General features: G+C 38.3%; 1 protein-coding gene across 16 annotated transcripts; it reads right to left on the reverse strand.

Annotated features, from left to right (window-relative positions):
- Positions 1-525: 525 nt before the first annotated feature.
- On the reverse strand, positions 526-15125 carry si:ch211-254p10.2 (solute carrier family 40 member 1). Of its 16 annotated transcripts, none has more exons than XM_044207551.1 (19): positions 14863-15125; positions 13776-14118; positions 13494-13623; positions 12014-12076; positions 11404-11539; positions 11105-11234; positions 10829-11010; positions 10105-10200; positions 9908-10014; positions 8840-9017; positions 6707-8480; positions 5948-6053; positions 5786-5853; positions 5463-5622; positions 5031-5146; positions 4717-4843; positions 4300-4554; positions 2705-3385; positions 526-2075 (listed from the first exon to the last, which is right to left on the reverse strand). In XM_044207551.1, exons 12-19 carry the CDS (start codon positions 6048-6050, stop codon positions 1816-1818), a joined length of 1770 nt encoding a protein of 589 aa, XP_044063486.1. In that variant the 5' UTR covers positions 6051-6053; positions 6707-8480; positions 8840-9017; positions 9908-10014; positions 10105-10200; positions 10829-11010; positions 11105-11234; positions 11404-11539; positions 12014-12076; positions 13494-13623; positions 13776-14118; positions 14863-15125; the 3' UTR covers positions 526-1815. The 16 variants fall into 16 exon arrangements, with proteins under 16 accessions (XP_044063486.1, XP_044063483.1, XP_044063482.1 ...); XM_044207548.1 differs by lacking the exon at positions 12014-12076 and adding an exon at positions 12874-12986; XM_044207547.1 differs by having other exon boundaries at positions 12874-13623.
- Positions 15126-15748: the final 623 nt, after the last annotated feature.

Below are 15748 nucleotides of genomic sequence, written 5' to 3' on the forward strand. Positions count from 1 at the left end.
ATTCTGATTGATAATGATTTAACTTCTCCTGTGGTACTATATCTTAGGTTGTATAAGCTATAGACTGTATATAAAGAGATATAAGCTCTCCACTAGTTGGATCACAAATTCAGGCATTATTAAAGGAAGTTGTCAGCAAAATCTCTAATAACCTCTTGGGAGTTAAGGATTCTCTCCCCCATTTTCTTGTCTGCCTCTTCACTGTTGCTGTCTAATAAAGGTAAAAATTGCACCCCAAAATAATCTACATAAAGACTCCACAAGGTGCAGACAGTATTAAACCATGTGGCTGTCAGTTTTATTGGAATGATTCCAACCTTGACATTAACTTGTAACGGTTGAATTGGTAACTTTATTTACGTATCAGGCTGTGAACAGGGCCAAATGGATTTACAATGTCATGAATGAGATTTTGCAGTGTATATACAGTAGATAACTTAGTAGAAATTCATCTATTGTAACGTGTTGCGCTTTATTTTACATTACATATATTTATTTGTTGATGAGAAGACTTGAGGCCAAAGATCATATTCAGTTATCTTTATTATCATAATTATCAGTCTGAAAAATAAGGACAACATACAATACGGAAATGTCACAGGAAAATTATACAAATATATTGAAGTGTGTTGCTGGTTGTATGACAAAAGGTTAAACTTTGATGTTATTTTCACTGTACATGAAGTAGATATGAAAACATATTCCCAACAGTGTTGTTGTTCTTAGCTGAGGTAAGGTAATGTTTAGTTCATCAGAACTACAAAAGAATGAAGCAAAGTATGATACAACGCTGCTGATGGCAGTGATCGACATTTGCTATCAACATATAGCTATCACTGATTTCAAACATGTCACAAAATAAAGATTGCTTTCCTCTTGGATTTCTATAAAACTATTAATATCACTCTTTATATTGGAAGGAAAGAAAGTTTGGAAACTATTTATCTAAGTACACAAGCAATTAGAATAAAATAGTTTGTATGAAGTTTGACTAAAGTACATGGCGTGACGTGATAATGTTTTTGTTGTTATAATCCATAAGCCAGGTTTACATGCATAAAAGAAAGGCAAATGTTTGCTTGATTCATCCACAGAGAAACAAACCAGGGGAAGGAAATGCTTCTGTCCATTAAAAGGGGGGCTGCCTTTCAGATTTTTTTGTTAATGAAACAATCTCACATCAAGTTCCCTTTATGTTCCTTTTTGGACATCCTGAAATATTTCCAAGTGGACGGATCAGTAACATCGATGCCACTTGTAGAAGTACTGTCTCGTCTTGTTTGTATTTTTTTTGTATCACGGTTAAGTTTTCCTCACAACACCAGTTCTTTACTGAGTGAAGGTTAGAAAAATCTCTCCATCCATCCACCCTCCCATCCAAAAAGCTATGTAAGTTAACAGGCTTGTTTGATGAAAGTCTTGCAGTAATCCTACAGGGTTTGCAAAGGCGTGTGCTGGTTCCTTAGCCGTTACCTTTGTGTCCTGTTGTACGTTAGATTCGGACATTCCCTGGAGGTACCATTGCTGCATTTATTGTAGCCACCTCAACTTATGTACACGAAGGGAGAGCGTGTCTCCCACTCTATTTCACCTGAGTTCTTGTTTGCTGCTATGGCACATGGCCCTGCAGGAAGAAAGCAACCTAGGTGGGACAGGCACTTGCTGTGTTGTGCTGAAATGAATGGCTAAGTCGGGAGTGGAGTGTTGCAATAAGATTGCTGAAGTAACAGGAGGGAGACATTCATTTCACAGGTGCAGAGTGGAGTCAATGCTGGTAAGCATCTCATGCCTGGATGTGTGGACCATGTCTGCTCCTTATGTGTCAAGGCGGCGTTTTCTCTTGGCTTTGTGTGCATACAGGAAGTACATAGTGTGCCCAGTGGTGATGAATAAAACAGAAATGATAACTAGGATGCCAAAGTGCTCTGGCTGTGGAGCGGAGATCACCATGATGAAGTGTAGCAGATCCATCAGGTAATTCATAGAGCTCTGCACCCCGTTTACCACACCTCTCTCTGACTCACAGATGTTCTCCTGCAGGAGCTGAGTCACTGTCAGATCGAAGGACCAGAGACCTAAAACACAGACGTCATTGGGGTTTATAAGGTGACCTGGCCATTAAATTAGCCAATACTCATAACAGCTGGGCTTTTATTCAGCACTTCACACAATAATTGAATTTATGGGAATAGTTAACTAGAGCCCAACCTATACTGGATTTTCAGGCTGATACCAACATTGACATTTTCATAAGGATCGCTAAAGTATGATTATTAAACACTGTAATTGTGGGGCATCCTGGTGGTCCAGTGGTTATGCCACATAACATATACAGACATTGCAACTCTATTGCCGTCTATCAATAAAAGGTATTGCCAAAAGTGAAAGAAAAAATTTAATTGTCACCAATGTATGTACCAAGTGTGACATTTTACAGTTTCTTGACAGTGCTCTCTGATGGATAGACTATGTAATGGCAACACTTTCTAAATTACTTTAAATGTGTCTTTGGAATTTTTGTACTGCAATTTTTCATTATTTATTATATACAGTACATGATAAGCTAATATTAGCTGATAGTATCTGTATGCTTCAGGCTCTACAGTTGACATTATTCTCATGAATTGTATATCAATACAATCTGGACTCATTTAAGTTTTGCCGTCCATTGAAACCAGTCAGCTTTTGATGTCTGTCTACTCACCAATGCGTGCTGTGATGACACCCAAGAACAGCAGGATAATGGAGATGTAAGATTCTGGCGCTGTGCCAGCGGGCACGTTGTCAAAAAGCACAGTGTTGTTGGTCCAGTGTATGGAGGAGCGGTCGGGCAGCAGTGGCTGATTGTTGCCTCCCCTAAGAGGGTAAGTGTGTTTTTGCCTTTGGCTTGTCATCCCTCCAAGCTCAGAAGAGGAGTTAGAGGTAATGTAGGGCATCAGCAAGCTAAGATCCATAGGGCTGCCAGGAGCAAACACAGAGCACACACACAGCAGCAAGCAGCCCAGGTGAAGGCAACTTGAGATGATACCTGTGTTAATCAGGCCATAGGTCTTCCTGAGTCTGGTGAACATCACAGTGCCCATCAGCCCTGTGATAGCTGATACACCCATCAGCAGACTAAGGAGAGAGCCGCTTATGCCCTGAGTATAGGCATAGCCAGTGGTGATGCAGTCAAAGCCCAGGACTGTGGTGTAGAGGAAAGCCAGACCCATTCCTGCCAGGAAGACAGGCTGGCGATAGTAAGCCCTCCAGCCGTCCTTACAGGTGCTCACCAGCCAGCGAAACCTCCGGAAACACAGTGGCAGGTCGTTGATTTCTTTTAGGTGCAGGCTTGTGTTGCAGTTACCTTCTGTCAGAGGTTGAGGTTGTGCAACGTTATCTTCCTCTGATGAGAAAGAGGAATGTCATCCATCACTTCTGTTCATCAATTGTAAAAGCCCAATCCTCAGTTGTGGTTCTGCACCCTTTCTGCTCCATGTCATGTTAGAATCCACATCATCTGTCAAATACAGACCATCTACACTAATCTGCATGGGCTGCAAATACAATGTAGACCATGTGGCAGTTGTGTGCTGTACACAAACTGAGGATTGTGTTGACCATAATGTATGCTTCAATGAAGCTTTGGAGCTAGATAATTTGATAATCATTAAGCCCACCGTTGCAGATGGTTCCAGGCTAATTACAGCATTTTAAAATTCAACAAATGCTTCCTATCACAATCTGGAGGTCTGAAATGTCAAAAAACAAAATCAATGATATACAACATTTTCTGATTGCCAATTTCCAAGGTATTTAGTGTGAAATTATCTATTTTTTACCATCATTCCCTTAAGCCACTTGAACCTTTGGCACAAATCTCACTACATCAGTACCCATATGATGTCTACTGCTCAATCCTGCCACCAAGGCAGTTTTCAACATATGAATTGGATTTCAAAGTTCAAATTTGATTTGCTTGAACTGTATACTGTAATATACCAATACTGATTCCGACCAGCATTGCATAATCACCTGCAGTTAATAGTAGATGCTGTATCTCGTCTCTGCATTGCCAAGTAGCATTGTGCATTGTTAACAAGCAAGCATTGTTGACATATTTTAGCCTGCCCCTTGCACAGCTCTAAAACTTAATGTTATAACTTCATTTTTATTTTTTATATCTTCAAGGTCACTCAGCACGTGTAGGATTCCTTTATGCACATTTTCGGTAAATCTCAAAGCATTCTAATGTTAAAATCTAGGAATACAGTGGAAGTCAGAAATCTTACACACAAAAAAAAATTATCCAGTCCATACCTTGTGACCTTCTCCTCTCCATCCTCTGCAGATACACCTGATTGTCCTCCATCACTGGTGGTTTGATTGAAAGAGCAGGGACGATGCGGTACACCCGTGACAAGAAGAAGAACTCCACAATGAGAGACACAAGGTTCCAGCCCAGGATGAAACCACAACCAACTACATTGGAGGCCAGGGTCATGACCTGTCCCACTGCTAGTGGGGCCAGGATGTTAGTCACCTGATCTATCCGCCTCATGGTTGCATTCATTCCTTTTGTTAGGATCAAAGACACAAAGGTTAATGTGCTTCCACTAGAGGACTTTCAGCAAGACCAAAAACGGACCAATACCTGATATTCTCAATAATTCATAGCCCGTGACAAACATGGAATACAAGCCAATATGTGCATTTACAGATAATGAATCCCCTCACCAGCTAGGTGACCTCTGTTGTAGCCTGTGATAACCACAATCCAGTCCCTCTGAATGGCAATGGTCAGTGCTGTGCTTGCAAGGTTTGCCACATCTGCCAGGACGATCACCACCGTATAACAAACCACCTTGTGTAAGTTTTGCGATGCAACATGTTACTATGACAGCACAGAGTAGCCACAAGCTCAGAAGCAGAGACAACAGGGACACAGGACAGAGGGAACAACGGCAGCAATAACTGTGTTTTAATCATGATGATGGTATCAGTCATTATAATAATAATAAATATTAGTCAGATATGTAGTGTCTACTCACAGTAAGCCATCCATCCCAGATCTGTTCAATCCTTTGCTTATATAAGAACACCAACATGAGCACAATGCTACATACTGTCACTGAGATGTTCTGAATGAAAAGAGATGCGTGTGCAACTACGATAGGGAACAAAAAAACAGTTTTAGACTCTCAGAACATAGACAATATAAAAAAATGTATGCTAGCCTTTACAGAGTCACATGAGTCAGTGGCTGTGAACCTTGTGCCTTGAGTCCTGCTGGTGTTGAGTCTAGTTATCAAATCAGGGACTGATTTACACTTGAGACATCAGGGGAATGCAATTTACCACCTGGTGGGATAGGAAACCAGCAGACTTCTGGGTCCAAGATTGAGATCCACTGATCTATATCACTGTTCTAAGATATACTGCAGGCTAAAATTGTCAAATGGGTGTGAAATTGTTGCGCCTACCTTTATTCCTGGGATTGCGATCAACCCAGTCTCCAATCAAAGCACCAAGTAGTAGCACTGACCCAGCCACTACCAGTCCAAACACCGCCGTCAACAGCAGGTTACGGCCATACAGCTCAATCAGGAACACAGAGATTGCAAAGTGCCACATGCGGTCACCCTGTTTAATGCAACATTAATGGTCATCATTATGTGTTGCTTTGCAAGGTGCTGGCTGTATGCTGTCACACAGTTTACAGTAAGTAGACTACTTTGCAGTTATTTAAGTTTCGATGTCCTATCTATTTCTCCAGGAATCTGTTTCTTCAGGAAATGATTCTTACCCACATTGACAATGCTCCACTGACATAGATGAGAAACTTGGGACCCTTGAGGTAGATAAGTGCTGAACCTTACGAGGAAATGCATGAAAATCGAATAAGCACACATTATATATGCTACAAACACATTGCACAAATTCTAGTTGGGTTTAAAGTTGAGTTCACCTGGTATTCTCCTAGCTTTTTTAGCTCTCGCATCCCTGATGTCATCAGACTCAAACTCGACCACAACCCCACCACACTGGGAGGCATCTGCTCGCTGGGACATCGCCTAGTGTACGATCGTAGGTCAAAAAACTGTTGAACTTGTCGCACTCTTGTCCCATTGTTGATAGTACAGTGTTTCATTACTGTAGGTCACAGCAGCACTTAGATGTTTTGAAAGACACTAAGGTTACTTTGTTGTTGATGACTACAACAATGTTTAGACCACTCATAGAATTACTGGTTATTTACTTATTAACATACTGGGAAGCAATTCTATAGACGGCACCAAAAATCAACATATGGCATTATTGTAGTAATTAATTAAATACACAATTTATTTTTCCTAGCCAGCAACTTAAACAAAAGTTGGAACATCATGTCCTTTTGAACTCAGCAAACTGCTGTAACCTCTTCAGTGTGTTTGCAACACTATATTATTATTATTAAGTACTGTACATCTAATTTCCTTCACATCGGTCTAATTTATTTGTTTGTTTTTTTAATCAAAAATACAAGACACTTAAATAATGGCTGCCAATAAGTCAGATTGTGAAGCAGAAGAAAAATAAAACAGAAAAAGCATGTCAAACAATATTTTGTCAGTCATTTAGACATGGCAATACTGAAAATAGCATTAGCATGACATCTTGCATAGCTCTATAAATGCAGTCTTAAACTGACAAAGCACTCATAAGTCAATGCAGGGTCAATCATCACCTTTGTTCTGATGTTACACTCAATCCTTGCTGCTGTTCCTCGATGATTTATCTTGTGCCATGTATCCTACATTGGGATGCTAGTCTTTCCTGAGAGCTGGAATTCAAGCTGTAGTAGTTTGAAAGGCTTAATAACATCACAGTGTTCAAGTGCACCATTGTATGAAAGTGCCAGAAAAGCAGAACAGGCAGAGGGACAACAAAAGCAGCCAGCATATTCCAAAGCACGTGACACTGAGAGGACAATATCACTGTCCACCCACACCACAAAAAGGACAACTCTGTAACTTGTATGACTCAAAATACACACATGCATACACATGCGCATGGTCAGTGAGCACATGCATGCACCCTCAGGCAGCACAGTCCTACTAGGCTACTGGTATACACCCGCATCCACTGTTGACGTGCAAAAAAGTTACATAAAGGGCACATCATGCAACACTACATCACTCTTCACACTTGCAGGTAACCGAGGGTAGAAAGCACATAACTGTATTACTGTATATCACATAACAAAAGCTGTTCCCCAGGCAGACGGGAATGTGAATTTCAAGATGATATTATATCCATTATAATATTAAGAAATTATGATGGTGATGATGTTGTTACATACAAACACAACATTGCTACAAGTATCAGCTTGTGTGGCATTGCTTGTACACATTAGTTCTGAAAATCATTGTGATATTTTTTTTCAAGAATTAATAATGTGCTTATCACAAAACCATTCAGAAAAGTTATCCATCACTCTCTGTTTGTTCCCATTCAAAACATAAACACAGGAAATTAACTGTTGTCTTCCTTTAATCAAATATTAACACAAACCTGATATTCACTTCTAGCCTTTGGTATTCTGTTGTTAATATTTTTTCTCAGGGATATTGTCCTGCATTGATTTGATCTGGCTGACAGTGTTTGCATTTCCTTCACCAATAGAAATACACTTGTGTAAATGAATGTTTTAATTTAGCAAATATACTAAAATTACAGCTGCTAATGCCAATATACTATGCTAGTGATAATGTCATTTCAACTGTAATGTAATTAGAAGCTTGCAATAATTAATTTCAATTCAGTAGGCTTTACTGGCATGACATTTGACATGTGTTGCCAAAGCACAATTCCGATTATGATAGACAATGAATGAAAGGAATGAAATTAACAAAATAATGTTAATTAACAATATTAGTAATACCTTACTATACAAAAGATAGAAAACAATATGAAAATAATCAGTAAGAAGAAGTTATTAAATGACAAAATATCTCACATGTACCACGGTAGTCCTGACCACCGATCAGATAAAACAGCTAAATAATTTTTAATTACAATTCTCCCTGATAGAATTCATTTGCAAATGGGTTTTGGTTGTGCCTGTTCATTATGTACTTCTTCAGGAAGCCCATGAATTTGTAGAGAGCCACAAGAGGGATGGAGACAACAGGAAGGACAGATAAGAGCACACAGATAACAGAAACCCATTCAGGATAGTGCAGAACATCAGCAAGGGGGAAGTGCAGCTGTAGGTGTAATGGAGTAGAAAGTCAATGTCTTTTTTTCATTGTGTGCTAGATTTAAGAAATTCTACACAGTGATTTTGTACAGCAACTGTAAAATCATTTTTGTTATGTAATCTGGGTTCCAGGCATTTTTCAGCCTCAACGTATGCCACAAAAACCACCAGAAGCATCAAAGGACTGATGAAGCGCCAAGTGGGCTGCCAGTAGATGTTTGGTCTCCGACCTGTCATCCATTCAATGTCGTCATTAAACCTGTGGGCAAATGCAAACACTTTGTCAGATCATTAAAATATGTTGTAATATTACAAGTACAATAATGACATGAATGACAATATCACCTGTTTATGACCTGTTTATGAAATGACAATATTTGTTTTACATGTGAAGACATATTTTCACATGGAAAGAAAATTGACGCAGGAAATGGGAAATTACAGGGTTCATATCAAAACTAATCATTTACTTTGAATCAACAGGTTTTTACATATGAATTTTGTATAAGTGTGTCATAATCATAATTATGTATAGAAAGCAATAGATATGGTGTTGTCAGTGCCCTAAGTGCCATGATTGCAAACACTGTATTTAAAGTATTAGATCTTTTACTTTACCTGTGAAAATTTCCTTAGGAAGCCAGGGTGGAACCATGTGTAGGTGCAGCTGGCGAGTAAGGATTAGATTTCCAAACATGGAGGACAAGTCGAAGAGCACCACCCACACCTGAGAGCCTGGCATTTTTATCACCACCTCAATAAACACAATGAAGGCCTGGCTGGTTCCAGAGGCGCTCTACAGGTAGGATGTAATACATGATCTCATACACAACCACCTCACAACACTTAATTGAGAAAACTGTTAAAATCAAAACAATTTTAATAGCAACAGATGTACTACTTGGTCCAAGAAAGTCTGTAGATTACAGGTCTTTATATTGAGGCTTTCAACCTTTGAGGGATCAGTTGTGTTGAGATAATTTAACCAGTCATCATAGTTTTCAAGAGTTATGTTTTCATTCCTGATGTTAAATGCATTTGTCAAAATATGTTCCTAAAATCAAAAAGAAATTAAATCAGTCAGTTAACACTACTATTGCAAGCATCACTACTAAAATGTATAACAAGGGCTGAAAGTCTATTTATCAATTAAATGAGAAAATAGAAAATAATGTAATTTAAGTCATTTAAGTAAAAACGCAATCTGTTACTGTGTTAAAGGTGGCATCTTTGCTTCACATCACAAACTGATTTAAATTTTTTCTAATACTGAAGTGGCGTATTGTTACATTGCTTTGTGGTCTGACAGCTTGTAATAACATAATCATCAGTTATAATAATAATAATAATAATGATGATGATAATAATAATAATAATACTGTATAATTATCAAGCTAGATATACTGTACTATGGCACAACATAATTACCTCAATGGTACATATTAATGTTTGCTGTCATTGTAATTTTCATTTGCTTTAAATCCAAGAATGGCAAAAATAGGAATTGATGCATAACGTAAAACTGTTCACACATCCCACATCACAACACATCCATCAATTAGAGCATCTCTCTCACAATTATTCCTGCAAAGATAAAATAATTTTATTTAAAACTGTTTTATTTAATAAATTATAATAATAATGATAAACAATACATGAGTGAAAATGTGTTCAAAATGCTCTTACTTCTGAGCATTATAACTGGAAAAAGTCCCCCAAAGGCCAAAGACAAAGAGAAAAAGATCTGATTAGCAGCATCCAACCAGACCTCAGGGTTTTTTAAGGGGTTCCCACTGTGATGAACATATTAATTGTTAGTTAGATATCAGATTTTATTCATTAAATCTTGTCATGAAATTATTTCAACCTAACAACAAACTTACATTTGGCGTGAAGAGATACAGTATATTAAGCCATCGGTGGCTCCAGACAGAAACAAGGCGCTGACCAAGAATTATGTAAATAGCCTGTTGAAAAAACTGATAAAATATTTCATGTTCAAAATAGACAAAATTAGAAATTGTTGTAACCCTTTGCATGCACTCCAATTTCACTTCATTACACCTAAAGCCTTGTCAATGTGCAGGTCGTCATGTGAGGGTGTTGTTAAGAGCATCAACGTTAGAGAAGCTTTCTACAGCTCTAAACACTTTAGGTACTGTCACTTGTTTGGATAATAACAACAACAATCTTCCATCCATCACCTTTATCGCCTTTAACAACAAAAAAAATAAATTGTCATTCTCCTGTTTTGGAGACAGCTGTTTTTTCTAGCTGTTAAAGTTAGATTTTTAACTTAAATACGTGGTGAATTTCTGCCAGTGATGAATTTAATTTGGGCAAGCTGGAGGGATCTAGAGTGGGATGCACTTCTTTCTTCCTGCCTTACTAAGGCTGATGGCAGCTGTATTTCTAGTTGCATAATGCAAAATTAAGATCCATGTCATATTCATGTGTCTTTTAGCTCATGTGAATCTGTGTAAAGAAAGCCAGTGTTACTCTAATGTACCAACATTTTGCCATTAAGTGCTGGTATCTGGGCTAGAAGATATAGCAGATAAATAACTATTAAATCATTCGTAGCATTACATCAAACAGGTAAATTACCTTTCCAATAGTCTCAATTCCACGTATGAAGTAGATGTACACGAGGCACCAAGCAGGTGCAAGACACAGCACGAGCCACCACTGTAATGACCCACTGGTTTCGATGTTTGGTGTTATGTTCAGTGTCTCACGATACCAAAAATAGTTCACTGGTGAGCTCTTTTCACATTCACTTACATAGCCTGTATCAAAGAGAATAATTAATGGAACTGTCTTTCACTTCAGTTATTATTCAGCATTTATTGTAAATTTATATTATTATGATGTAAAAATTACCAGTATGATTGTATGATGAAGTTTAATGGGGGAAGCAGACTTTGAAAGGTGTGTAAGAAGTACCAGAGGATCCAGGCCAAGATCATGCAGAACAGACCAACTAGGAAGGATACTGCCATGGAAGCCACACCTGTGTATACACATTGACATTATTCACCAAGAAATGTATGTGTGCTAAGGATAGCAGTGACCTCAAGGTAATCCTATAAATTTTACACAGTACATTCTCGTTTTTGGGCACGTTGCTTTCCTTTGTGAATTCAAAAATTGCTAAGTTCATTGATACCAAACCTTCTCACCTAAACCTCCGTGATATGGGGGAATTCCACATTCCAACACTTCCCGTACAGAGCCGTTGTTCAATGGCCAGTTTCATGTGCAGCAGAGGAAGTCCCTCAAACCCCAAGGCAATGACATAAGGAATCAGAAATGTCCCTTGAAATAAAGCAAATTTAAAAGCAATGATATTGGCCAAAGATATTGTGATAACCGACAACAATTTTCAGTAGGCAATTGACTTCACCTTAAAAAAAAAGCATTGGCATTGCCTTATGGTTGAAGGTCATTCAGTTCAATCACTGGACGTTTTACTATCAATATTTTACAAGAAACAAACGTGCTACAGTCACATAACCACTGAAGTATTATCGCTCTCTAAATCATTGGTGAGATCCAGGTAACATATTATAATCCCCCTGGTCGGTTTCTAGATTGACCTTCACTGGGGAAAAAAACATGCACACTAAAATTAAAAATGTAATTAACAGTGAGTTACAGTTGTGCACAGTGAGAAGTAATTGGAAATAAATTTGTATTAATCAAGATAATTAGCAAGTTTAGCTTGAAAAGTTGTATAATTTTTTGTCTGACTTGTGGCTACTTTGTCTGAAGAGTCTGGTGACTTGTTACCTGTTTGTATCAGAAGACGCAGGGGCGACATTTGCTTTGTCAGCCTAATTTTTCTTGTTGGCACTTGAAGTTGTGGGAACAATGTGGTTTGTTTGTTTAATAAAAAGCCCTTGTGTAAAGACATGACATGATGTTGATAACATAAGCGATAAAAGCAGCATAAATAAGGAACTCAGGGAGTAAAACTGTGATAGTACACATGCCTATTTAATTTGTTACGTGGTACAGTTGACATTACTGTTATTTGCACACAGTCTGAGATATTTCAGTCAGCAGTAATTACCAAACACCACTTACACTGGGAAAAAACATTTAGTGTGTATGGAATTCCTTATCAGACTTAGAAACTAAGGGATTCAAAATAACAATATGCAGCTGGTTTAATCAGTATTTAATTCACTTCTCAAACACGCCACACTGTTAACACGTCACAATAGTGACCCCAGCTGGACAGATAGGTGTACCTTCATTACATGACTCAAAGTCAACTTCCTTCTGGGCCAGCACCTCCTCCCAGCCTCAAAATCTAATTGTTTAATCACTTGGTAGACTATAGCTGTCAAATCATAGTTAACCCCACTGAAGGATCAACCCACAACAGGGCCCTGGGATAGAAATCTATTATGGGCTTATACTAAGATCCTATGTTCACTAGATTTGCCATTATTAGACAAAATGTCTCTGAAACAAAAGAAAAGAATATCGGGTGCTTACGGTTGTGAAATGGTAAACTCCAGATCAATTCTAGGTGCAAAATCAGTGCTTATGTTCAAGTAATTATATGAAATCTCCAGGTTTAGGATGGTGGAAAAGTGGATTACCAGTAACTTTAAATGACGCAGGTTCAAACAACAACTTACTGCACTGAGTTGTAGCTGGAGAAGGAAATAAGACCACCAAAAACCAGAGAGAAGGAATAGAAAACTTGAGCACCTGCATCGAGCCATGTTGATGGCTTTGCCAGCTCTGTTAACTGGAAGAATTAGGAAAGTAGACAGTTCAGCTGGTTATTGCTCTGCATGGGCTATATGGTACCTCTAATGAGGACTATTCAGAGGACTAAAATAGCAAGATGTGGTAAAAGATCCCATAGATGGTGGTTACCAGTTCACCAGTTACCAGCTTCCCCAAACAGATAAAAATGTTATTATATTTTACTGAAAATAATATTTTAAATAAATATAAATAAAATGTTATTCCTGTAATTACTAAATAGTATTAAAACAACTGTATATTCAGTGCATTCTGATTTGTCGTCTGCAGTAAGACCAGCATGAATGCTAAAATTAATTTTTAAAAGGCAACTTACATCTGTCGTGAAAAGAACCTTTACTCAAAGAGCCCTTTAGGGTCAATCCTCTGATCAGAAATATTGTCAGCACCACGCATGGAAGGGTTGAAGTCACATACACAGAACTATTATTTAGCTCCATTAAAATCTTCTGCACTACTGTAGTAAGCAATGTGCAAAGTACTGTACCTTCCCAATGGTCTCAATCCCACGAATGATGCAGATACAGAGCACAGACCACACACAAACATGACATAACAGTATCCACTACTGCAGGCCGCCATCCTCTTCAATCGTTGGAGTTGTGTTCAGGGTCTCCCTGTACCAGAAATATTTCACAGGGGAGCTCCTATCACACTCTGAGACAACACCGGACAGAATTTAACAACAGCGTGTGTCACTAAATCAAAATCAAGAGTTTCTAACTTCATTTTCCATTCTGCAGAAGTACAGTACCAGTTGTAGCACTACCTGTTAAATTGGCATTCATCTGACACTGACTCCAAGGCAGAGGCTCTTGAAATGAGTTGAAGAAGTACCACAAAATCCAGGCAATGATGGTGTTGTAGTAGAGACAGTTCGTCAGAGATACACACATGGATGCAATACCTGCCAAGGAATGTTTTAAAAGGGTTTCTTTTAAGGCACATCTCCACCAGTTGTAACATTATGCAAAACTTTCATACCAACGGCTGTCAAATAAGGATGAATTGTAGACTACAACTGCCTCTTCTTAAACGTTGACCAATGGCAAGATGCAGAAGTGGGATTCCTTCAAGAACCAGCAGGATCAGAAATGGTATCATAAATGCACCTGAAGGAAAACCAAAATAACTGTTAATGGTGACAGTAAATCACTGAATATATCCTAAAGTGTTCTTGAAGTCTAAAAAAAAAAATCCAAGAGCTGAGTAATTTTTTTTTGAAGACTAGACAAAAAGACTATATACAAATAAATTCCAACATCCGGAGGGTATGGCATTTCTTATCTTAACAGATCAGTTACAAGCCATCTTTTCGAGTCTACACTGCTAAATGTGATTTAAGCTGCTTCCTATATCCACTGTTTAACAGATCTTATAAGGATAGTTATTACTGGATCAGTGGTCTTGTGATATTGGTCAGTAACTACTTAACTGGAGGGTGTCCACTTTTATATAGACCTCATCGTCATACCCAGTGATACAGAACTGCAATGCAATTCAATTAAATTCAAAATAATTAATTTTTCCCTTGGGGAAAATTGAGGCAAGCTAGTTTGCAAACATTAAATCACAGCAAACAATTCATTCACACACATTCTTCTATTTGTTTTACAAACAGCCAATCTAACATGCATTCCTGATGGCAGTAGCTGGCAGACAAATAGAGCTTAGAATTTTGTAAATGTAATGTTGATATAGACACGTATGGGAGTATACCTAATGCTCCTGCACTCTTCCAGTAGGTCTGGATTGGATATAATGAGGTATGAATTATTTTTCTTCTGCTCAAACAGTGTTATTGAAAATAGTCAAATATTGAACAAGTGCAGTAAAACCATGAAAGCATCACTTACCTCCTCCATGACTCTGACACAGACAGGGGAACTGCCAGACATTGCCAACAGGTCAGCAAGTACTGGGCCTTGTTGTCCCATTTTGGTCTGTCTCCAACCTCTTCCTCCTCCAGCTTGTCCAGCTGGGGTTTTAACTTCACGATCTGTCTAACACTGTAGTAATATAGTGATACAACAGTGCACTGAACAGTGTTGGAATGTAAATTGTGGCTCACACTGTGAGATCCTACAGTATGTACTGGACCTCTGTAATAGATTGACAAGGCTGTGGTGTCAGAGAGCATCAGCTAGAGGTGTGCAGCATTTGAAGTCTTAGCTGAGCAAGAACACACAGTTAACTAGTTACTTATCTGATGGGGAAGGGTCAGTGCACAGAAGGCACTGTTCTTGTGAGGTTTACTGGAGATTTTTTTTATAGGCAACACCTTAAAGAGTCAGCTCACCCAAATGACAAAAAACTATGTTCTTATTTACAGTAAGTGTTAAAGTATGTATCCGAGGGCTGGGTATCAAACCTCAGTACTTTTATGATTTAAAAAAAGTATCATTTTGGTATAATGACAGAATCTCTGGTATCATCATGTTATATAGCATTGAAATATGTAAATCAATACTATCCCTAATCTTGCGTTATGCATTTGTCAACAATTCTAACGCCTCTGTATCTGTAACAAATCCTTACAGTGTTTTATTAAACACTTATCAAGTGTTCTCACATGTACAAATCATTAACAGGCAGGTGTAAAAATGGTTAAAATTCTTGACCTTGGAAATAGTAGTTTGACAAAACAAAAATCTTAACTGACACAGCTTTCAGCCTCATCTCATGGCCTTCATTAGCAGATGCAGTTTGCTCATTTGTCATGGAGAGTGAAGAGGTAGGCTA

This window comes from Siniperca chuatsi, linkage group LG9, assembly GCF_020085105.1.
Source record: "Siniperca chuatsi isolate FFG_IHB_CAS linkage group LG9, ASM2008510v1, whole genome shotgun sequence".
NCBI classification, from domain to species: Eukaryota; Metazoa; Chordata; class Actinopteri; order Centrarchiformes; family Sinipercidae; genus Siniperca; species Siniperca chuatsi.